We start from the raw sequence: 23,867 nt of genomic DNA on the forward strand, positions 1-23,867 counted from the left end.
CACTGGGCTATAAGAAGCACAAGCTGGAATCAAGATTGCCGGGAGAAATATCAATAACCTCAGATATGCAGATGACACCACCCTTATGGCAGAAAGTGAAGAGGAACTAAAAAGCCTCTTGATGAAAGAGGAAAGTGAAAAAGTTGACTTAAAGCTCAACATTCAGGAAACTAAGATCATGGCATCTGGTCCCATCTCTTCATGGGAAATAGATGGGGAAACAGTGGAAACAGTGTCAGACTTTATTTTTGGGGACTCCAAAATCACTGCAGATAGCGATTGCAGCCATGAAATTAAAAGACACTTACTCCTTGGAAGGAAAGTTATGACCAACCCAGATAGCATATTAAAAAGCAGAGACATTACTTTGCCAACAAAGGTCCGTCTAGTCAAGGCTATGGTTTTTCCAGTGGTCATGTGTGGATGTGAGAGTTGGACTATAAAGAAAGCTGTGCGCAGAAGAATTGATGCTTTTGAACTGTGGTATTGGAGAAGACCCTTGAGAGTCCCTTGGACTGCAAGGAGATCCAACCAGTCCATCCTAAAGGAGATCAGTCCTAGGTGTTCATTGGAAGGACTGATGCTGAAGCTGAAACTGCAATACTTTGGCCACCTCATGTGATGAGTTGACTCACTGGAAAAGACTCTGATGCTGGGAGGGATTGGGGGCAGGAGGAGAAGGGGATGACAGAGGATGAGATGGCTGGATGGCATCACCGACTCGATGGACATGAGTTTGAATGAACTCCGGGAGTTGGTGATGGACAGGGAGGCCTGGCATGCTGTGATTCATGGGGTTGCAAAGAGTCGGACACGACTGAGCAACTGAACTGAACTGAACTGAGGGGGAGGCCACAGATACTACTGACAATGCATAGGACAGCCCCCCCCCCACAACAACAAAGAATTGGCCCCAAATGTTAGCATTGTCAAGACTGAGAAACCCTGATCTGATCAAACCCTGATCTGATAACGCAAATCCTGCTACTTCAACAAATGAAGTTCTTTCCTTTTCCGTGTTCCTCCCAGCCTCCATCCCACCACGTGCATAAATTTCTGTAGTTCTTAGCATCATGGCAGGAATACGGTTGACATTCCACTTTTGTTTCACTTAATGTTATATCCTGAGGTTTTGTTCCTCATGCCTCATCGTCTCCACAATTACCGTTTTTTTTTATTTTTTTTATTTTTGGTAATTATTTTTTATTGGAGGCAAATTATTTTACAATATTATATTGGTTGGTTTTGCCATACATTGATATGAATTCGCCCCGGGTTTACAAAAGTCGTTTGTTTTTTTTTTTTTAATTAATTTACTTACTTATTTTGGGCTTCGTCAGGTCTCAGTTGTGGCACAGAAACTTCTTTCTAGTTGTGGTGCTGGCTCCAGAGCAGCGGGCTCTGTAGTTGCAGAACACAGGGTTAGTTGCACCACTGCGTATGGTGGTAAAGAACCCACCTGCCAGTGCAGGAGACATAAGAGACGTGGGTTTGATCCCTTGTTCAGGAATATCCCCTGGAGGAGAGCTGGGTAACTCACTCCAGTATTCTTGCCTGGAGAATCCCATGGAAAGAGAGTCTTGGTGGGCTGTGGTTCGTAGAGTCACATAGGGTCGGACACGACTGAAGCAACTTTAGCGTGCATGTGGGATCTTAGTTCCCTGACCAGGAATCGAACCCGTATCCCCTGCATTGGAATATGGATTGTTAACTACTAGACTGCCAGGGAGGCCCCACAGTTACCACTTTAAATGGCTGTAACGCAGTCCTCCAAGCAGGTTGACACCCCGTATTTTATCTGACGAGTCCAAGTTTCTCATCCAGGGTGAGGTGGTTGCCAAGAGCCTTGCCAGGTGGGCTGCCTGAGGTGGGTGGTGTTTGTGTGGGCCTTCTCCTCCACATGCAGCCCAGGCTGATGCCATCATAGTCTTCATCAAAAGGCCTTTGTGAAGTGCTCTGGTGAATATACCCTGGGCCCTGGGCCCCGGGCGGATCTCCTGCAGAGATCATCCCACCAGCCCCTGACATGTAGGGCTTGTCGGCTGGGACAGGCAGCATATATGTCAACCATCCGAAGACCGGGCTGTAGGCCCCAGGTAGAGGGTGCAAAACCAGATTCTTAAGCAACATTCATGACAGAAGTAAGTGCCTCTGGGAATGGACAGACAGGCTGGATTCCCAGAGGAAGTTGGGGCCTTGAATCTGCTCCTCCAGAGCCTGACTGCAGGCTCCTGAGAGGACACGACATTTTAGAAACCATGGGAAGGAAGCAGGAAGCAGCATGACAGCTCAAGGACCAGGGGTCAGGTGTTCAGGCTCCAGTGGACAAGTGCACAGCCTGGGAGAAAGGTGGATGCTACCAGAGACGTTCCCCTGAGACCTTCCGGCCACCTCTTGTATAACCTCAACATCCCTTTGTCTTCCCCCTGCAGGTGTTCCATGAGCAGGGCATCCTCTTCGGCTACCGACATCCACAGAGTTCCGCCACTGCCTGCCTCCTCAGCCTTTTTCAAATGACCAATGAGACCCTCAACATCTGGACGCACTTGCTGCCCTTCTGGTACCTCCCAGCCCCCTTGTCCAGCTGTCTCATGCAGAGCCTGGGAACCGGGGCTTCATCAAACACAGCTGGGGTGGGGCAAGCTGAGGTTCCATGCTGGAATGTGGGAGAGTCCCCCCGTGGTGTGTGAGTGTGGAGCCAGAAGGTATGGGTGAGCTCTAGGGCATGGATTGCCGTAGAATTTGAGGGGCTCCTGCAGCTCCCCAGTCTTTGCTCCCTGCTTCAGGGCCTGATTTGAGAGCATTGTCTTATTCAGTCTTGGAGGCTGTCTGGGTCTTCTGGAAGCCCTGGCTGACACTCCCTAGCTTGAACAAGTCACCTCTCTGGGCTTTGCATGTTCCCATCTGCAGAGCAGGAGCGATAGTCAGCACTTTTCCCAGGGTTGCCCTGAGGATTATCAGAGGAGATGTGGGGAAAGGCATCGGCACAGAGTGTGGGTGCGCAGTCATTCGGGGACCACAGCCGCTGTGAGGCGCTTGGTCAGGCAGCACTTTGACAGAGCCAGCCAAGAGAATGGACGCTCTGGCGAGCGCGAGCACATGGATGGGAGCTGCCAGGGAGGCAGAAAGAGGGGGGCCCAAGACCAGCTTCGCACACCCGGTGCCTGGGCATAGCGAATGGCGGGCAGAGACGGGATCACAGTACGTGAGCGCTGAAAGGACCTCGGAGGTCACACCGCCACCGGCTGACACAGACGCGGCCCAGAGAAGGGCGTGGCTTGCTTGTATCTCCAGGCAAGTTCTAGCACAGGCTAGTTTCTGGACTCCGCCTTCCGATTGTATGGAGGACCAGAGAGAGTAGGAAGGACCCCAGGGTGTGCTGCAGGCGGAGAGGGCCGAGGACGGAGGCCTGCCCAGCCAGCAGTCAGACCCGGGCCAAAATGTGCAGAAGGCTGCTTGTGCCAGATGCACCAAGGGCAGAGCAGAGCTCAGGCTGGCTGGGACCGCCTGCAAAGAAGCCCTAGGGCCTGCGGCCTGGCCAGGGAGGCAGCACGGTCTGCTCAAGCAGGCTCTTTGTCATTTTAAATTTAAGTAAACTTACCTAAGGGCTTCCCTGGAGGCTCAGTGGTAAAATCTGCTTGCCAATGCAGGAAACACTGTTTGGATCCCTGGGTCGGGAAGATCCCCTGGAATAGGAAATGGCAACCCACTCCAGTATTCTTGCCTGAGAAATCCCCTCATGGACAGAGGAGCCTGGCGGGCTACAGTCCATAGGGTCCCACAGAGTTGGACATGACTGAAGTGACTAAACAACAACAAAATTTAAGTAAAAAGTCTAAATGCTGATACATGTAGCACTGCAGAAGAGAAGACAGTTGGTGTCTTCCTGCCACCCCTCTTGTCCTCTCTGGAGTGGCCGGGGTGACCTGCTGCTTGTGATCCTCCCAGGACGCTTTTCTAGAGGCTGCAGCATCTGTGAGGTGGGCGTGCACCCAGCGCCTGCTTCTCTCCTCCCTCTGCTCCTCCGTTGCTTCTGCCTCGAGATCTCTGTCTGACCCCCACGCAAGCCTCTCTGGCTTTTGTACAGCTGTGCGGTGTTCCATTTTCTGGATAAACCACAGGTGACTTAGGCTGTTTTGAAGTTTGTGTCGCTACAAGGGACCTGCCTGACCGTCCCTGTTGGTGGGGCTTGCGTTGCTGTACGCATGTGCCTTCGTAGCCATTTCACAGCTGAGCAATGCTGACTGGAGCGCCCCACGGGGCCGGACACCCCTGCACTGCCAGGGCCCTGAGAGCACAAGACGGAGCAGCAGGAAGGGCTTGGAGGAGCAGGAGAAAGATGCCCCAGGGCAGTAGGGACTCGGGAATAATCCCAAGATGATAAAAGGATACATTTTGAAGAACAGCAGAGGGAACAGATCACAAGTGTGGGCACAGATCACAAGTGTAGCAAGAGGATTGAGCGACGCTCCCACCGTTCCCCCATGAAAAGCTTTTAGTCCCTTCCCTCGGGGAGTTCATGGGAAAGGGGCCTGACTCTCTAGGAGTGGTTCATGGAAGTGAACAGCTTCTGCAGGGAAGACCCCCTCACCTGGGTTATGGGTTGGGCAGATCTGATGTGGATCTGTGCTGTGTTTCTGTAAGAGACGAATCTGGAGGTCTAGGCTTGGCTGAGACTGAGCCCTGGGACCAGGCTCCTCAGTAAAAGAAATGGTGATATTAGTGGAAGAATAGCATGGAAGACGGAGAAGGCAATGGCAAGCCACTCCAGTACTCTTGCCTGGAAAATCCCATGGATGGAGGAGCTTGGTGGGCTGCAGTCCGTGGGGTCGCTAAGGGTCGGACACGACTGAGCGACTTCACTTTCACTTTTCACTTTCCACTTTCACACATTGGAGAAGGAAATGGCAACCCACTCCAGTGTTCTTGCCGGGAGAATCCCAGGGACGGGGGAGCCTGGTAGGCTTCCGTCTATGGGGTCACACAGAGTCGGACACGACTGAAGTCACTTAGCAGCAGCAGCATGGTAGAAGGGGGAGAAAATAGTCCCGTTGCCTTCTAGACTTTCCAGACAGAGGGGTTGTTTCTCTTTGAGGGGTCTTCCCACAAGGGGAGCCTGACCAACCATGGACAGAATGACAAGGCCAAAGTTGGATCCTATGAGGAATGGTTGAATGCACTGAGGTTCTTTAATGTGAAGTTCAGAGAGGTGGGGAGGGATTATGAAGACAGCTGTGAGATATTTGATGGGTTTGTTGTCTGTGGTGCTGATAGGGAGAACTAGGACTGATCCAGTGGAGAGCGATTCCAGGGAGATAGATGGCAGCTCAGTGAAACTTCCAAACGCTCAGAACTGTCTTGGGAGGTGGTGAACTCCCTGTCCCTGGAACCATGCAAACCACAAGTGGAGAGTTACAAGAAGCTGTAAGAGGGATCTGTCACCACATGCAGAGTATGCGGACTGGACTATTGCCCTTCCTGTATATGTCCAGACAGTAAAGGACCCCACTCACTCTTCCTTGCTCCTGGCATGTCAGCAAAGTGAGACCCTGTAGGGGCTGGTCATCCCAGGGGAAGGGAAGGCAGGCGACGGTCAGGTCAGGACTGTAAGAGGAGCCGCCACCCCGAAGGTTGAGGGTGCACCCCTGTGTTCCAGGTTCTTCTCGTGGAGGTTTGTGAGCACCCTGCAAGTGACGGACATCCTGAATGACAGCTACTCGTGGCCTCTGCTCGTGTACATGGGCGTCAGTTGCTTGTTCCCCCTGGCGTCCAGCTGTGCGCACACCTTCAGCTCCATGTCCAGGAACGCCCGCCACATCTGCTACTTCCTAGACTACGGCGCCGTCAACCTCTTCAGCCTGGGTATGCAAGGCCCTGCTCTCGCCTTCTGGCCCCCGCGACCAAGCCACCTGCCCCTTTCCCCGGGAGCTGGGGTCACTGCGAGGCTCTGGTGCGCTTGCAGAAGGGTTGCCACCAGGCCAGGGCCCCTGCCCAGGTGCCTGATGAGGGTTTTAAAAGGACCTTGTCCAGAGGTGTGCTGGCAAATACTGAACAACCGGATCCCTGGGGACAGAAGTCCCAGTCTGTGGTGATGGCAGATAGCTATGGTATATGTACTCCCACCATGGCTGGCTTCCAGCCACCCCTCCGGACAGCAGGGCCCTGAGCTGCGGGGTATCATTATACCCATGCTATAGGTGAGAACAGTAGGGGTGAGTTACCCAGATCACATAGCTTGTAAATGGCAGAGCCAGGGCCTGGGAGCCTCAGGGCCCCTGCCTGTGGCTTTCTAAGTCCCCGGGCCTGGATCCACCTCCTTCAGTGATTCCCTCATTTCTACTCCTCACTGGCAACAGCTCCCTAGGGACAGTTCGTGCATCATCCTCGTCTGGTTTTCCAGTCCGTAGCTGAGAGTCTGACTTGGGGGTATTCAGTAAATCTGAGAGGAAGGTTTAGTCAGTTGAGAGAGGCTGGGGGTCCACCTGGGACTCCCTTTTCTGCAGCCACTGCTCCTCCTGTGACCCCATTGGAAACCCCCAATCCCTGGAGGGTGGCATTTGCTCAGCTTCCTCCCTGGTGTCCAGCTGTTCCCTTCCCACCTGAGCCCGCCTGTGCACATGTGCTTTTACTTGGCTCTGGCCATTTTAATCCCCTGCTTAAAATCCTTTGGTGGCCCCCATTGCCTGAAAGGGGATGATCACTTTCATTGGTCTGGCATCCGACGCTGTGTCCTGCTCCTGTTCCCTGGAAAGCCCCCTCTGCCCTCAAGCACCTGTCGGAACCTCCAAAGGGCCAGCACCTTTGCTGCGCGCCCACCCACCCTCAGCACCCACCTCACCCTGGAACCTGGAGGCTCTCATCAGTTCTGCTTCCCACTGCAGTTCTGGAAGGCGCTGGGGCTCCCCCGCTTTCATGTCACCCATGGAACTTGGCCCCAGTCAGTATACACAGACCACGTGCCTCCTGGGCCACGTGGGAGCCTTCCCACTGTATCAGGCTGAGAGAAGGGTCTGTCTGTTCTCCTGGGGGCAATTCCCAGCTGGAATCACACAGGAAACCTGCAGGAGTGGGAGCGCTGTCCCAGGACGTGGCGATCCTTGGCCCTCTCTGCCTGTGGGACCCTGGGCACATCCCTCAGCTTCCCTAGATTTCAACGGTCAAATAGGATCAAAGACAGAGGCTGAACTTGCATGGTTTGAGGCCTGCTTCAGCTTTGAACTCGGATTCCAAGTTCTCTTTATCTTTGGATAACAGGTGACCTTCGCCCTGACCTTAGGCCCTAAGCTGACAGATCTGTGGCTGCCTCTCCCAGAGGGACCTCAGCCTGGAGAGGCCCTCTGGTCCAGGCCCTTGGACACACCTGTCCCCTTTGAAAAGGACAATGCTGGTCCCTGTTCTTTCCAATAAAAGCTGCAGCAGGCAGGTGTCTAAAAGGTCTTTCAGTAACCCTTCTGTCACAAGCTCCAAAACCTAAAACCACACGAAATGCCGAGGCTAGCCTCTTGTGCTCGGCCTCTTAGCTGGCCTGGCCCTCAGGCTCCTGATGTGGCAGCCCTCCCCTCAGCAAGGGCTCTCCCTCCCTGCGCTTTCCCCGCCTCCCCCCCCCCCCCCCCCCGCCACTGTTGATTATTCCACAAGGAACACTGTACTGTCATCTCAGGGCAAAGCTGAGCATGCTGGGGTGTTGTCGTGGACCACAGCACGTGGTTAAAAGCAGGGACTATTGCCGCACTGTCTGTGTTTGAAGCTTGGCTTTGCTGCTTTCTAGCTGTGTGCCCCTGGATGGGTTACCAAACCTCTCTGTGCCTCCGTTTCCTCATCTGTAAAATGGGGATCAGTGAGGACTGATGTCCGAGGGTGGCTGTAAAGATTATGTGAGTTAATCCCTGTCAAGCCCTTGGAGCAGCACTGGGCTCCCAGAACAATTCTCAGGGTGGGATCCGGGTAGGCAGAGAAGAGAGATGGGGACATACAGGCTGGGAAGGATGATGGCATAGCGAGGGTGGGGTGCAGGACTGCTCATGGTCTGTGGGGATGATGGGGGCTCAGCCAGATGCAGGGCCAGGTGGTCTTCCCAGGGAGTCCAGACAGTGCTGAGTCCTGGCTTCTTGCCCAAGGCTGGTTTTGCTCCTCCAGGCTGTGCCATCGCCTACTCTGCCTATGTTTTCCCGGACACACTGGTGAGCACCACCTTCCATGACTACTACCTGACCCTGGCTGTGCTGAACACCATCGTTAGCATCTGGCTCTCCTGCTACTCCAGGTACCGGGCTGCTCTGCCACAGATGGGATGGGGCGAGAGGACGGGTGGTGGTGGGGCACTGTTGGAGGGGACAGGGGAAGAGGTGCTCGGGAGCCTGGGGCTCAGTTCCGCATGGACTGCCAGTGGCCGGGTGGGACCAGCTTCACAGTCACACAACCTGTGCAGGTGCTCAGGGCCCCATGATCAAGAGGGCTTCAGACTTGTCTAATGCCCTGCTGTTGTTTTGAAATACTTAATGATTTTTGAACAAGGGGGTCCCATACTTTCCTTCTGCCTTGCAAATGATATAGCTGGTCCTGTTGCTGAACAAGTCACTTACCCTCCTTGAACCTCAGTTTGTTTATCTATAAAATGGGGTCAAGGGAGTTCCCTGGCAGTTCAGTGGTTAAAACTTGGTACTTTCACTTCTGTGGACTGGGCTCAATTCCTGGTTGCGGAACTAAGATCCTACAAGCCATGTGTCTTTGGCCACAAAGAAAAAGAAAAATGGGGTCATCACAGCTGTGCTGTGAGATGGGTGTAATACATCCAGAACACTCGGCACAAGCCGGGCCCAGAGGAGGTGCTGCATGAACGGGTGGTCTGCTAATAGGAGCTGAGAGGGGCCTGCCTCTGGACACAGGCATACCTCAGAGATACTGCAGAGATATCAGCTCCGCAGGAGGCGAGTCACTGAACTTCCTGGTTTCCCAGTGCATGTAAAAGTGATATTTACACTGTAGGCTATTAAGTGTGCAATAGCATTATGTCTAAGGAAACAACGTACATATCTGAATTTAAAAATACGCTATTGCTAAAAAAATGCTATCATCTGTCAACAGAGGTTACCAAGCTACAGTAAAGCAAAGTGCAGTACAACAAGACATGCGTGTGTGTGATGCGTGACAGATGATGTTCAAACGTCTGACACATCCCCAGGGGAAGCCTGATGGCCGTGAGTCATGCCCAGCTCACTGGCTCTAATTCTTTTTTTTTTTTCCTTTCAATCCAGGAAGCTCACTGGGGTGTGAGTACAAGGGGCAATTTTTTAGGGTAACTACTCTAGATTATTCAGCTCTTGGTGAAAAAAACAAACTACCCAAAGTGACTTAGGAAACCTCTCGAATGGTGGTGTTGGGTAACATTCCTGTGTGGATGGTGCCAGGTGCTGGGGGCCTTCCATGGTGGGCTAGCAGGAGTGCCAAGGAAGGCTGGTGGTCCTGACCATCCGTGCCCCAAGCCTGTGCCTCTCCTGAGCTGTGGCCTTGTAACATTCTTATTCCTGGCAGCCGTAGCTCTTCCCTCCCCAGGAGAAAACCGCAGGGGTCGGGGTGGCGAGGTATTCTTCTGCAACTTCCCCACAATGATTTTGGCTCCAGCTTTCTTTGGGGGACACTGGGTTTTGTGGGACCCAGAGGTAGGCAGCTTTTCCAAACTTGACAAGCTGCTTTTCTTTAAAAGTCAAAGAGCAGAGCCTTAAACAGCATCGGGAATGCTTGCCCCAACTTGCCTTCTGCTCACCTGTCCTGAGGCAGGTGGGCAGCATGGAGCTGCTTTCCGTGGGGGTGAGTCTCATTTGCAGGCTCAGTCTCAAGACTGGGTTTTGTGTTGCTTCATCTTGTGGGAAGGCCTGGGGGGTGAGGGGAGGTAAACCCTCTCTGGGGGAATATGGAGATGAGTGCGGCTCAGTCCTTGCCCTCATAGAGTGCCCCATGCAGAATGGGCAGCAGACTGCAGACCTCCAACACATCTAGACTGAGTCAACATTCCCTTTAAGGGCCAGAGGAAAAGCCTTTTTTTTTTTTTTAAAGCATGTAGCATTACAGTATATAACGTAAGCAAATAATGATAATACAAAATGACACCTGCTTGGGTAGCCAGGGTTCTGTGAAGCAGCCTTAGAATCAAGCATTGCGGAAGGTTGAACACTTTAGCTGGAGAAGAGGGAAGGGCATTTTGGACAGAGCCGAGAGCCTGAACAAGGGTGAGGGCCTGGCGAGGATGGGACGGCACTGGAACAGCAAGGAGCTTCAGAGTTGCCAGAGCCTCTGCAGCTGTCAGGGAAGGGGGATAGAGGCTGGAAGAGCCATCCAGAGGTGGGGATCAGAGGCTCCTCGTGTGTCCTACAGAGGACGGCCTTGTGCTCAGGAAGGACAGCAAACTTCATAGGAAGACAGTTCTGTGGACTCGGCTACTGTGCCCTGTGGGGAACAGGATGGGAGAAAGAAGCAAATGCCACATGCTTGGAGCCAAGGACAGAGTGGGACGTCCCCCTGTGGGCCCGTCCAGCTTCCTTCGCGTCTCGTCCTCTTTCCTTCCCGTGTGCGGGTGGATCCCTGCTCTTACAAGACCTGTCCCCTTTGTTTTCATTCTGTCCTTGTCTTCGGTGTCTGAGGAGGAGGGCTCATGCGTGTGTGGGGAGAGACTTGGCCCTGATTAGCTGCAGGGGGAGCAGTGGAGGCAGGCGAGGGCCATCTGGAGTCCCAGCTTCACAGACTTGCTGTGTGGCCTGGGGCCAATCGTGGCCCTTAAGCAGGGGCCCCTGAGACCAAGTTCCCTGGGTTCCTTCTGTTTGGGCATCTATGATGCCAGCTTCAGTGACTTTTCCAAGGTTTCTCTCCTTGCCTTCTCCCCCGCGTCGCCTCGGCCCCCCCCCCCCCCGCCTCTCCCTCCTGCATCATCAGTGGTGTGGCCAGGAGGCCAAGAACCACGTCTTTTCCTGCACAAAAGGAGACCATGGAGCTCATGAGCTGTGCTCTAGTTATCCACATGCTTCCCGGAGTAGTGTGGTCCGAATGGCCTTCATTCCCACATAATACATGTCCTTCAGGTGAATTCCGCATAGAGAGCTGGGAGCTTCCCATGTGGCTCAGTGGGTCGGGAAGATCCCCTGGAGAAAGAATGGCAACCCACTCCAGTATTCTTGTCTGGAGAATCCCATGGACAGAGGGGCCTGACTCCCAGCCCTGGGGGACAGGCATTGCCTTACCAGGCGAGGCTTTGGAGACCCGGGCGAGTTGTGCTTTGGAGAATGCCATGGCTCCTTCCCCTCCCTCTGGCTGTGGCGACACCCTGTGGCCCTATCTGGAATTGCACTTTGGTGGTGGGAGGCCCACTGTCCTTGTGGCTGCTGGCCCTTCTGCCTCTTATTCTCTGTTGCTCTCTTCTGTTCTGCTTTTTCTCCTTTTTCCCTCTGTAGACTCGGCTTGGCAGCTGGAGAGGCTGGTTCGTTTGCCCTTGGGGAAGTACTTTATCAGGCCGGGCGCCATGTCTCAAGTCGCAGGAAATCCATGTTTTGAGGGATGGCCCTCGCCAACCAGAGCCAGCTTTCTTCCTGTGTAAGTGGCCACAGAGAGAGTGCGCTTTAAGAGCAAGTCTCTTTGCACCCAGAGGTGGTAGGCGGTGGCAGAGCCTAGGGAGGGAGGGAGCAGGCTTGCGTGGTCGGGCAGGGTCGGCCAGCATAGACTGAAAAGGCCCTATGAAAGATGGGCTCTGACTCTTGGAGCAGTGGAAGTGTGTTCCGTTCGCCTCCTGGGGCAGAGGGATGCCCGTAAGAGCAGAGTCTGGGGAGTGGTCTGAGACCTGCCCAAGGGGAGAGGGTGGGAAGCCAATCAGATGGCCTGGGTGTAAATCCTAGCTCTGCCTCTTATTAGTTAGCTCAGCTGATTTTGGGCAAATCACCCAGAACTTGTCTGTTCCCTCCTGTTCTATTTTCTGGTACCACGTGGCTACAAGATGGGGAGAGGGAGAGGATGGGTCCTACAACACACATTAAGAAAAAAGTGCTGCTCTTTCGTGAGTGTGACTCTGTGCTCTGCACAGCTGTAAGCTCCTGGTGAGCGTCATTCGATTAAGCCCTTGCAACAAGCCCATAAGGGATTCTGGGGCACACGAGGATTCTGGTACACATGAGGATTCTGGGGCACACGAGGGTTACATCACGCACTGGATGAGATGGTCACAAAGGTCAGGGACTGGACCAGACTCAGGGTGTCCAAGACAAACACTGTTGCCAGATCATGACCCTGTGCAGCCTAGCCGATCCCAGGGTTTGTGGTTTCCTCCAAGGCTGGGGTTCTGCTCTGGGGGATGATGAGTTGAGGTCCCTTATTTCTCCTCCTCCTCTTTGAGCTTCTCTTCCTTCTCTGCCCAGTGTCCACAGGGTCAGAAAAGAAGAAGGGACATGCCCATGGGCTTGAGTGAAGTTGAAGCTCATCTCTGGAGGTTATGGGGCTTCTCAGGGTCCATGGTGAACAGGGCTCTCCAGGCTGGGCTGCCGAGCAGATGTCCACATCCTCAGACACACTTCTGAGCCGGATGCTGGGGATGGAGAGCCGAGCAGACCCAGCTCCACCCTTGAGAAAGGTTCCCTGACCACCCTGGAGGCAGATGGGGGTGTCTCTGTGTATTCTATGCCAGAGGATGCAGGCAGAGTGGGGCTCATAGAGGATGTGAAGTTCCTGCTGGAAGAGGTGGACCTGGGTTGGGGGACAGCAGACCCTGTTTGGTGGAAGAGGGGCTGGCGAGTGGGCTGGGACAGGGCACCCAGGGAACAGAGGTGAGGAGCAGACCCACCCCCACCGGAGAGCGTGATGAGGGGCAGAATGTCAAGGAGGGCTGGAGGGCCCCAGTGCCCCATCATCTTACAGGCTGCCCCATAACAACCACCCTGCAAGCCTCAACACCCTGGCTCTGCATATCACCGTTGCAGGGGGAGGCTCTGGCCCCACTGTCCTATGGGTCCCAAGGGAGAACCCAGCCCCCACAGTACGATGTGGTATCAAAGTGGGTACCTGCCCTGCCACCCGGCCCAGCCTGGGAGCGTGAGCTCTCCCTTGCCTGAGCCCCAGTTCAGGGCTGTGGTTTTGTATAGAGCCTCTCCTTCAACTCCCTTGCCCCCCTGGTGGCTAGCCTGCTGTCTGTGCTGCCCACCTCCCCACACCCTCAGCGGCTGCCTGCTCCGCAGGCTCGGCCCAAGCCAGCTGAGGCCCCATGGCGTTCCGTCCCGAAGGACCTGCCTGTCTTGGCGACTTTCGCACCTCTCATTTTAATGCTGGCTTCCTCTGTCTTTGAACCTGAGGCAGGTGGGGGTGGTGATGAAAGAGGGAAGGACCATGCTTACTCAGTTTCCCCGCCCAGTATTCCTGTGTATGTTATTAAGTATTCCAGAAATCTCTTGTCGTTAAACACCTAATTGTACCCAGGGCTTTTGCAGGGTAATCACCTGGTGACTCTGACTAGTTAAGCATCTCAGCCTTCACAGAGGTGCTGGCCCCAGGAGCCTGTGTGTTTGGGCCCGCCCATGCCCCACAGTCTCCCTCTCCTGGTGGCTACTGGTCTGACTTCTGGAAGGCGCTTTGGCAGTTAGATAACTTGTCCCTCGAAGGTTTTTTGCTCCATGCCTCCTCCCTGATTTTGGATACCATTGCTTCTTATGGTGCCGAAAGATGGTGCCTCTGAACTGTTTTGACCTCTGAGATGGAGCCCTTCCCATGGAGGGTGGTGGGAGAAGTGGAGAGGGCTGGTGGAGAAGCTGCTGACCAAGGGAGAAGTTTGTGCACAAATGGTTGTTTTCTGTGGGTTACTCGGCCTTGGTTATTTTTAGTGTGTGTGTGTGTTATTGACTGAAACTCCTTTTCATTCTCATTTCTTCCCCGTTTCCTTTCCTGATTTAGGTTTTTCGAGATACAGAAGCCCGGGCTCTGTAAGATGCTTCGTGTCCTGGCCTTTGCTTTTCCCTACACCTGGGATTCCCTTCCCATCTTATTCAGGGTAAGGGCCCTGCTCTGATGCCTCTCTTTCTGTTGGTAACACCAGGGAATCGATTGGGTCCTGAGCTCTGGGGGTCAGACGCTGTCCTGGTCACAGTAGAACACATGCTCCCTTAATGGCACTCGTAGATGGCATGAACACAGAGGCCCTGATGGACATCGGCAGCCACCACCTACCAAGGGCACTAGGTATCACCAAGATGCATCAGTGGCCAGTGCTACCTGGAGGCTCAGGAGCAATCTCGGAGGGCTGGGCAGGGGAGGCAGCCTGGGGTTTAGTAGAGTGAGCAGGAAAGTGGGCTCTGGAGGCAAATGTCTAATATTCACTCACTGCAAGACTTCGGGCAGGTTTTCTACCATCTCTGTGTCTTGACTTCCCTCATGTGTAAAATGGCCTGGTAATAACACCTCCTTGTGTCAGGCTATGGGGAGGATTACATGAGATAATGTGTACAGTGCTAGCTGGTGGTGAGAGTCCCATAAATGCACTATTATATATTATCATCAATTAACATAGAAGGAGTGAAGGAAAGCATATGACTGAAGGTCTTAAAGGATAGATGGGAATTAGATGGAGAACACAAAGGAAGAGGGTATAGGAGGGAAGAAAAGAAGAGGGAAAGTTCACTTACTCTCAGATGGCCATGCATTAAAATCCCAGTCCCACTGCTCCCTGGCTGTGTGACATTAAGCAATGAACAAAACCTCTCTGAGCTTCAGTTTCCTTATCTTTAAATGAGGCTGACATCTCCTCCTTCACAGGGCGGTAGAGGAGGAGTAATCAAATAAGCAGACCTGATGGGCTCAGCAGTTCCAGGCCCAGCCCCCGTGGGTGGAGGCAGTGTAAGAGTCTGGTGCATGAGGCCAAGATGGCAGCACCCAGGGCTGGAGGAGAGGGGTCAAGCTGGCTCCACCAGCTGAGACACAGCCTGTGCTCTGTGCTCAGCCCGTGTGGGTCTGGGGAGACCCAGAAAGGGGGATGCAGCCCACTCCGTTGCATCCCCCCTCGAGGACACAGACTACACCCAGGAAACCCGCGCAGAGAGAACAAGCCAGCCCCACAGGCCACCCCTGCGAACAGCACAGGTTCTTGTTAGGATGAGTGCTGGATGCCCCTGGCGCTCAGCTGCATCAAATGCTGGGCAGTGCGGGAGGAGAGGTCTTACCCAGTCCAGTGCCATGGCTGAGCACCCAGGCTCTGCAAATCAGCCTGACTTCTCTACTAATTAGTGGTTAGCAAGTGACCTTCCAGCCCAGCACTCTCATTGCAAAATGGGGAAATGGAGTCTGTCTTGTGGTCATTGTCGAGGCTCCGATGAAACGATGCACATAGAAGGCCTGGCCCAGTGCCCTTGGTAGGTGGTGGCTGCCGCTATTTTTAACAATTGTACAAAAACTGTACCAAGCTCCAAACCAGGATAATGTCCGTAATTAATAGTTTTTGATGACTCAGAAGGCCTTCTAGGAATTCCTAGGCCTTAAAGCCCTAATTAAGAGCATCGATTCAAGGGTTGTACTTGTTTAAAGTGAGTTCAAGTGTGAATGGGCCATTTTTTAACTGTACCTGGGTTTTAGCCCTGGGGTGGGGGGGGCAGAGTAAGGCTATATCTAGCAGGACTTTTCTTTTCCTTTCCTTTTCACTTCTGTTGTTTTCCTCTCCTTCCTTCCTTCGTTTTTTGTAACCAAATAACCCAAAGACTCTCATGAGCATGTAGGGGGTTAAAATACACTTCCCTTAGGTCTCAGATGCTCACACTCAGAACAGGAAGCCGGCTCGCACAGGCCCTGTGAGGTCCCTTTCCAAGCACAGATGCCGGGAGGGAACGGCCTGGGTGCACAGAGTCCACTCGTGCAGGGAAAGGCTGCAGACCTCCTCTCGAGACCTGATGTTTCTTTCCTTCTTTAAGCTTTGCATTTTACGCTGGAGTCTAGTTGATTTACAGTGTTGTGTTAGTTTCAGGTATACAGTAAAGTGACTCAGTGACACATAAACAGGTATCTCTTCTTTTTCAAATTCTTTTCCCACTTAGGTCGTTACAGTATGTTGAGCAGAGTTCCCTGTGCTGTATAGTAGGTCCTTGCAGGTTATCCATTTTAAGGCTTGACGTTTCTTTAAATGCCTGCAGGTCTTCCTGTTCCCCGGGGAAAGTGCAGAGAATGAAGCCACCTTGTACCACCAGCAGCACGTGGCCATGACCCTCCTGGCCTCGTTCTTCTACTCTGCGCATCTGCCAGAGCGCCTGGCCCCTGGACGCTTCGACTACATCGGTGAGCGTGTGGTGGCCCCACTGCCCAGGGGGCGTTCCCATCCCTGACACCAGTGCGTGCAGTTGCCGGGGGGAGGTGGGGGCAGGGTGACAAGCAGATCCTCAGGAAGTTCTCCAGGCCCAGGCCAAGGTGAGCGAAATTGTCAGGTGACAGAGGCCAGGGTGTACACAGACCATGGATGCCCAGGGAGGGTGGTGGAGGATGCAGAGAAGGTGGGTCTGGGATTCTAAAGCGTTTCTGGCGGGTATAGTGACAAGAGAGTCCCATTATTACCTCGAGCGTGACCATTGAGTGACCATGGAAGGCAGCTGTAAAGAGGAAGAGGAAAGATGGGGTACAGAAGGCTCTGAGGGTACCAGCCGGCGGGGGGCAGCGCCAAGGAGAGGAAGGAGTGTCTCATTCAGGTGGGTGTGATGGTGCCAGGACTCCTGGGAGAGCAGTGGTTCCCAGCCTCAGCAGTTCCCAGACTGGATGAGCAGTCTCAGCCTCACCTGGGAACATGCAGATCTCAGCCCCCACCCACCCCGAGACATCCCGCTGGGGTGGGCCCAGCACTCTCTCAGAAGCCGAGTGATTCTCCAGGTGAGCCTGAACATGCTCAAGCCAGAGAAGCCATGTGGTGAAGAGGAGGCGTCAGAGCTACAGGGGTTTATACCTGCTGGCGGAGTTCCTTCCTCTCTGTCGAGGGACGTGGGTAGCGCTGTGGAACGTGTCTCCTCCACCCTGGCTCTGGGCCTGGCTGGAGGAGGGAGCCTCGGGCCGCCTCTGGTGAGGCTGAGGGGTCCTGGGACGGGAGCTCTTGGGTAAGCCACCGTGGAGAGCTAGGTCCTCCTCTCCAGGTGGCAAGCAGGAACCTCGGTTCTCCCCAGGCCCATTTTGTCCATGAGTTTCCAGCTTCTCCCCAAGAAACGTGGCCACATTTTGCTTTGACAAGAGTTCCATCTCCTTTATTCCTTCTCCTCTGCCAGAAGGGATCACAATGAGCAAAATGGTTAGAGGGCAGGTTTCAAAAAAGGAGGGAGATGAGAGGGCCAGGGTATTAGAACCTGCCCAAGGAGCCTGCCCAGCATGTCCACCTCCCTAGCCCCAGCCCAGATGGAGGAAATAGAGCTGATCAAGTACAAAGTCTGGGGTCAGCAGGAAAAACATAGACAGACACCAGGCCTTATTTTGCCAACTCTGGCTTCTTAATAACATTTTATTTCCTCACCTCTATCCTGTCCTTTGGGGCCTAGGGCAGAAAGACACTCCAGCAGGGGGACATGGCAGAGATGGCATGTAACGACAACATCTTAAACAAGGACTTTGGAAAGATCTCTGTCCTTAAATAACAGAGTCAACCAAATTTTGAGCTTCCTCCCCAGTACCCACAGGAAGCTCCTCCCCATTCCTGCCAGACGGGATTGTTGACGTCACTTTCCCCGCTGCAGGGCACGTTTCACACCTGTCCACTGCTCTTGGCCCTTCCGTCTTTTTGTCTCCTGCCCTCATGGAGACAGGTTTGTGCCTCAGTTGGTGCGCGCGGCTGGTCACTTCCTACTGCTTGGCCCCGTGTCCTTGAAGAGTACGGTTCTCAGCTGGATGAAGAACCACTTCTGCCGCAAAACACACAGATTTGGAAATTGTGCACAGCCCAGTAGTATGGTTTGAGTGAGGCAGGGGTGGCCCCTCCAGGCACAGTATCTCCCTGGGGGATGCAGGCTGGGGTGCTGGCAGCTGCTTGCCCTAAGGAGGTCGTTGGTCACTCATTCAACTTTCCTGCATCTTCATTCACGACTTGGCTCTGGCTCATTAGGGCAGATGGCCAGTCTGGTCCCTTCTGTGGACACATTTATTGAATACTCACTATAGAATAAATCCTGGGGGTACAACGCTGAATTCTTTTTTTTTACCTGAAGGAGGGTCCTTATTTAACTCTTGTGTTAGTCTGCTAGCGCTGCCGTAACAAAGAACCACAGACTGCGTAGCTGATGTGAAAGAAGTTTATTTCCTCACAATCCAGAGGTTAGAACCCCAAGATCAAGGGGATGGCAGGTCTGGTTTCTTCCAAGTCCTCTCTCCTTGGCTTGCCAGGGGCCATCTCCATTTCTTTTCACATGATCTCTCCTCTGAGTACGCGTACATCCTAATCTCCTCCTCTTATACAGATACCAGAGCGGGTACCATGCCAGTGACCTTGTTTTAACTTAACTGTCTTTTAAAAAACCCCTATCTCCAAATATGGTCACATTCTCAGGTACTGGGAGTTAAGACTTTCAACATGTGAATTTGGGAGGGGGAGATACAATTCAGCCCATGAAACATGCAGGCTTCTCATCTTACTCCTGGTTTCTGTGGACTGTCCCCCGAGGCAATCCCCAGCCCTGGACAATGGACTCCTTTTCTCACCAACTACCAAGTCAGCACCTCCCTGTGTACTGCAGCCGCCCTCCACTGGGCTCCCACCCTCTGGGGACGCACACATGCTGACCGGGGTCCTGTGAGTTGTCAGAGAGAAGGAGCCCTTCATTGTGTCTGGGATTGACCAGCTGCAGGGAGAGGAGCACCTCACAAGGGGCTCACAGAAAATCTGGCTGGCTTCCCCCTTGGTATTGAAGTCAAAATCAGAACTGACTGGTGACAGCTCTCAAGAGGTAAACTTCAGTAGAACTTTTCTCACGTGAAAAACAGAACTGGTGGATAAGTTGTTTTAAAAATAGGTTTGGTTTTCTTTGATGGCCTTTTTGTTTTTCTCATATGATATTTAAAAAATAAAAACTTTAAAGTATATGTCACATATGGGCTTCCCAGGTGGTGCTAGTGGTAAAGAATCTGCCTGTCAATGTGGGAGACACAAGAGTCCTGGGTTTGATCCCTGAGTTGGAAAGATCCCCTGGAGAAAGGCATGGAAACCCACTCCATTATTCTTGCCTGGAAAATTCCATGGACAGAGGAACCTGGCAGACTGCAGTCCATGGGGTCGCAAAGAGTCGGACACAACTGAGTGACTGAGCGTGCACACACACACACATTATATGTAACATAATACCCTGATTTCAAGTGTACAATTCAATCTTTTTTTTAGCAAATTTACCACATTGTATAACTATCACCATATATGAGTTTTAGAACATTTTCATCACCCCAGTAAGATCCTTCCTGCCCATGTACCGTTAATCCCAACTCCTACCCCCTACCCAAAACGACCAGTAATCTGTTTTCTGTCTCTATGGAGTTGCCTTTTCCGGACAGTGGGTGTCTTATATCTAGCTTCTTTTACTCCACATAGTGTTTTTAGCACACAGGCCATAGGATGTTTTCAGTAGTCCACTCCTTTTTTATTGCTGATTTTGGTGGCCTTTTGTGTGTTTGCTTTAGGTCACAGTCATCAGCTGTTTCATGTGTGTGTGATCCTGGCCACACACATGCAGATGGAAGCCATCCTTCTGGACAAGACTCTGAGGAAGGAGTGGCTCCTGGCCCACTGCAGACCCCTGTTGTTCGCCCAGATAGCTGGAGCCATACTTCTGTGCCTCATCTTCAGCCTCAGCAACATAGTTTATTTCTCAGCTGCTCTGTATCGGATTCCCGAGCCGGAATTACGTAAAAAGGAAACCTGATTCATACCATAAGCTTTTCGTACCAAATGTCAGCATTAAGCTGCAACATCCTAACTACCATAAGCAGTGCCACAGTCCCAGTTTACAATGGCCTAAAATATTTATAATGCTTGATAACTTGGCATTTTTGAGCGGGTTCAGGTCAATAAGGTATTTAACTGGGGACATTTCTCTAGATGTGCATTGGATTCTGTAAGTACGATTTTAAAAGGGGGACGTGGGTTCAAGTCAGTCCTCATTCATGCAAATCATTATTTCATTTAGCTTTTAATTTATTTAAAGTATGTTCTCCAATTCTATTTAAACAGCTGGATTAGGCGTACCACCCTTGTAGCTTTACTATTAAATAGCTGGATTAAGCTTTACTGCCCTTGAAGTGTTACTGTTGGAAAATGGAACACGCTTCATCTGATGAGTTTCATGTAGCAAAGCCTCTCCTACCACAGTGGCAGAGGGTGAGTTGGGAAGGTCAGTCGGGGAACCTGAGAAAGCGGAGACTGAGTCTGTGGGAGCTGTGGGGCACTGGGAAGGCACTGCAGGATGAAGAAACCTGGTTTGGGGAGGGCCCTCTTCCTTTCCCCACCTAGTTTAGGGATTGAACTGAAAGAGAGCCCTCTTTTCCCACAAGTCCATTCTGCTTCACCACGCAAGGTTCCCGTGTCATTACGGACTTGGATTTTGTTAAAAGTTCACAGCCTGTGGCTGGGTGTCGTATGTTCTGTTTTGCTCTGTTTTCTTGTTGCCAGTTTGATGCTGTGAAGTATTCTGCAGCACAGGCAAAGTGTATTACCCAGAGGGCAGTAACTGAATTAATCCCGATTGGTTGTACTCATCTATCACCTTTTAACCAATGACATCACAATATTTGGGGAGGTTATACATTTAGTGTTGCTTCAGCATTTCATATGTGCTGCAGAATTTAACATTCATGTGCAGAGGATACTAAAGACTTTGCCAAAGGAATGGAAACACTTGGTCAGCTTGTGATAAATGTAGATCCCCCAGGCGAATCAGGAGGCTGCTTTACTGGTTTAAAATGTTGGTTTCCTGCAGAAGGTCTGTACTGGAACAAGTTCCCCAGGTGATTGTCAGGAGGGCCATGGGCCAAACTTGCAGAAATGCTGGTGTCACGAATTCCAGAATGCACAGGGCCTATCAGCTGTGTTTTGATTGGTCTAACTTTCAGCAGCTCACCACCTAAGGCTGTGTCCTCTGCTTTCTACTCTGTGGAGTATTAAAACACTGAATATTTTCTCATCTGTTGCATTACTCACTAAAATTTCAGTATTTCATGGTGTTTTCATAAAGTACAGAAATGCTGATGCAAAACAGTTTTTAACAGAGGCCCATCACTCCCTGACATGCACTTGCTAACAACTTAAGGGGCCATCCATCGCAATGCAGGACCCTATTCTGCTGACTCAGGAATACCCCAGTTTCTTAGAACACTGCCTCTATGGTTAACTGGCCCAGACATTTGAATGACCTTGTAAATAGTTCATCAGCTAATCCTCTGAAAACAAATAGCAATTTATATTGGATATGAATGGTCAACAAATATGATTTCATTAGTTTTATTGTCTGTTTACTTCCTCTGGGGAAGGTAGAGGAAGTAAATATATAAAATTATATAGGCTGGTAAATTTTTGGTACATTAATTGCAAGCTGCATGACAAAATTTGTTTTTTTGGCAAGAGGTTGACACTATTACTGGAATTGTACTCCAGCAGGGGTTCTGGGCTTCCATTTCATCTTACTGTAACTTCAGTTTTATGGTGGGCAGAGGTACTAAGTTTACATACTCCATTTTAGTAATGCCAAAGGCATGAAGGCTTCTTAATTCTCTTGTTTATGGAAAGTAACATAAAGTTCTTTGTTTAGTTCAGAAGTAGTTGAAAGATCAAAGGTGACTAATTTGAAGGACTTTTAGAATATTTAATCTTTGGTTACATTGCTTTTTCAGTATTGCTTAATGATGAAAATGAAATGTTAAATCAACAAAATAAGGCCAAGTGTTTCATAATGTTTTTATACGTTTGGTAAACTTAGTCCCATTGTATACTTTTGGACAATGTTACAATTAAAGTTTATACCAGTTTGCAGTACACTGATTGGGAAACTTCTAATGTTGAATGAGAATGTGTTCAAATATATTCGTTATCATGAAGTATTATGAAGTCTATATAGTTTTGCTAAGCCATTCCAGAAATTAAAAAGATTGGCAGTGGGTCAGTTGAAAACCTCACTGGGAGGACATCTTTTAATGTGTGTATGTATGCTCATTCGTGTCCAACTCTTTGCAACCCCATGGACTATAACCTGCCAGGCTCCTCTCCATGAAATTTTCCAGGCAAGAATACTGGAGTGGGTTGCCATTTCCTTCTCCAGGGGATCTTCCCAACTCAGGAATGAACCCAGGTCTTTTGCGGCTCCTGCATTGGCATGCGGGTTCTTTACCACTGAGTCACTTGGGAAGCCTTGTCTTTTAAGGTAGCAGTTCTCAACTTTTTTTTTTAACATCTCAGTACACTTTTGAGATATACCATATTCCCACTGGTAGGGATTGCTCACCAAGGCCCTGTCTTCTAAGGGGAGAGGGGGAGCGAGCATACTCCTAAAGGGGTATACCTCTTCCCCCTCCCTTGGCTTGAGAAACACTACTCTAGAACTTAGCAGTCATTTTCATTGTGATAAAACTCAGGTAAGCTTGGATGAGGCCATTTAGTCACTTGCCTCTTCCTTCAGTCACAATGGAGAGTTTAATTTTCCTTGCGCAGTCTTGGGAGAGGCACTCTCCTCCTTTCCTAACGACATGGACTTGTCAGGCTTCCCTGGTGGCCCAGTGGTTGAGGACCCACTGCCAATGTAGGGGACGCAGCATGACCTCTGGTCCAGGAGGACCCCACTGCCTCAGAGCAGTTAAGCCTGCGCACCGCAACCGCTGAGCCCGAGCTCTAAGAGCCCAGGGGTTGCGACCACTCAACTACTGAGCCCGGGAGCCCGGGGCCTCGCTCCACAATACAAGAAGCCACTGCTATGAGAAGCCTGCGCATCGCAACTGGAGAGGAGCCGCATGCAGCGACACAGATGCAGGGCAGCCCAAAATAAATAAAATATGTTTTAAAAAAAGACAAGAATAGGTCCTTGAGGATTAGAATTAGAAGTGGGATGTTTAGAAGGCTTTTGAATACAAAGTGATTTAGATATTTGGTCTGCAGCAATCTTTCTCAAAGTGTCTTTTGGAGAAGGAACTCAGTTCCCAGTAGATATTCTGAGGAAGGCAGAATGCTGTTCTGGAAAAGAATGCCTTTGTCAGATGCGTCAGAGAAACCTTTCATTCCCATCTGCTTTGTCCTGAATTTGGTTTGGCCGTGGTACCCTTTATATATGAAACACCTGTTAACCCTGTACATCAACACTTCGTAACATATTGTTGAATGCCAGCCTCTGATTTTCCAGTCGACAGTCCATTATGAATGAAAAGGTGAGACCTATTTCCAGACTCAGATGTTCTTCCAGCTTATACTAATGTCTGGTTTTCTTAAACTATATGGTAGGAAAAATAAAATTTATTTATTATAGTGAAGTCCTGTTTCTCCTTTGACTTGGTTATGTTTCACCTACTATGCTGTAAACATGTTCACTCATCATGAAAAGTAGATTCCTATATATGTATGGATTGGAAAATCATTCAGTGAATGTTTATTTAGTGCCAGGTATGTGATTGCAGCCATGAAATTAAAAAAGCTTACTCCTTAGAAGGAAAGTTATGACCAATGGACGGCATATTAAAAAGCAGAGACATTACTTTGCCAACAAAGGTCCATCTAGTCAAGGCTATGGTTTTTCCAGTGGTCATGTATGGATGTGAGAGTTGGACTGTGAAGAAAGCTGAGTGCTGAAGAATTGATGCTTTTGAACTGTGGTGCTGGAGAAGACTCTTGAGAGTCCCTTGGACTGCAAGGGGATCCAGCCAGTCCATTCTAA

The 23,867-nt window shown here is 51.2% G+C and overlaps 1 protein-coding gene across 2 annotated transcripts in view; it reads left to right on the plus strand.

Moving 5' to 3' along the window:
• PAQR5 (progestin and adipoQ receptor family member 5) overlaps window positions 1–23,466 on the plus strand; it is a 90,817-nt gene extending 67,351 nt beyond the window's left edge. For both annotated transcript variants that reach the window (XM_055436793.2, XM_088839951.1), the window contains exons 3-8: window positions 2,433–2,560; window positions 5,657–5,862; window positions 8,137–8,263; window positions 13,918–14,014; window positions 16,140–16,281; window positions 19,639–23,466. In XM_055436793.2, coding sequence (XP_055292768.2) covers window positions 2,433–2,560; window positions 5,657–5,862; window positions 8,137–8,263; window positions 13,918–14,014; window positions 16,140–16,281; window positions 19,639–19,880 — 942 coding nt within the window. In that variant the 3' untranslated portion in view covers window positions 19,881–23,466. The remainder of the gene's footprint in view (window positions 1–2,432; window positions 2,561–5,656; window positions 5,863–8,136; window positions 8,264–13,917; window positions 14,015–16,139; window positions 16,282–19,638) is intronic.
• The last annotated feature ends 401 nt before the right edge of the window (window positions 23,467–23,867 follow it).

The sequence above is a fragment of the Moschus berezovskii genome, chromosome 9 (assembly GCF_049115385.1).
Source record: "Moschus berezovskii isolate FMDL1 chromosome 9, NW_MosBer_1.0, whole genome shotgun sequence".
In the NCBI taxonomy this organism is placed as follows: domain Eukaryota; kingdom Metazoa; phylum Chordata; class Mammalia; order Artiodactyla; family Moschidae; genus Moschus; species Moschus berezovskii.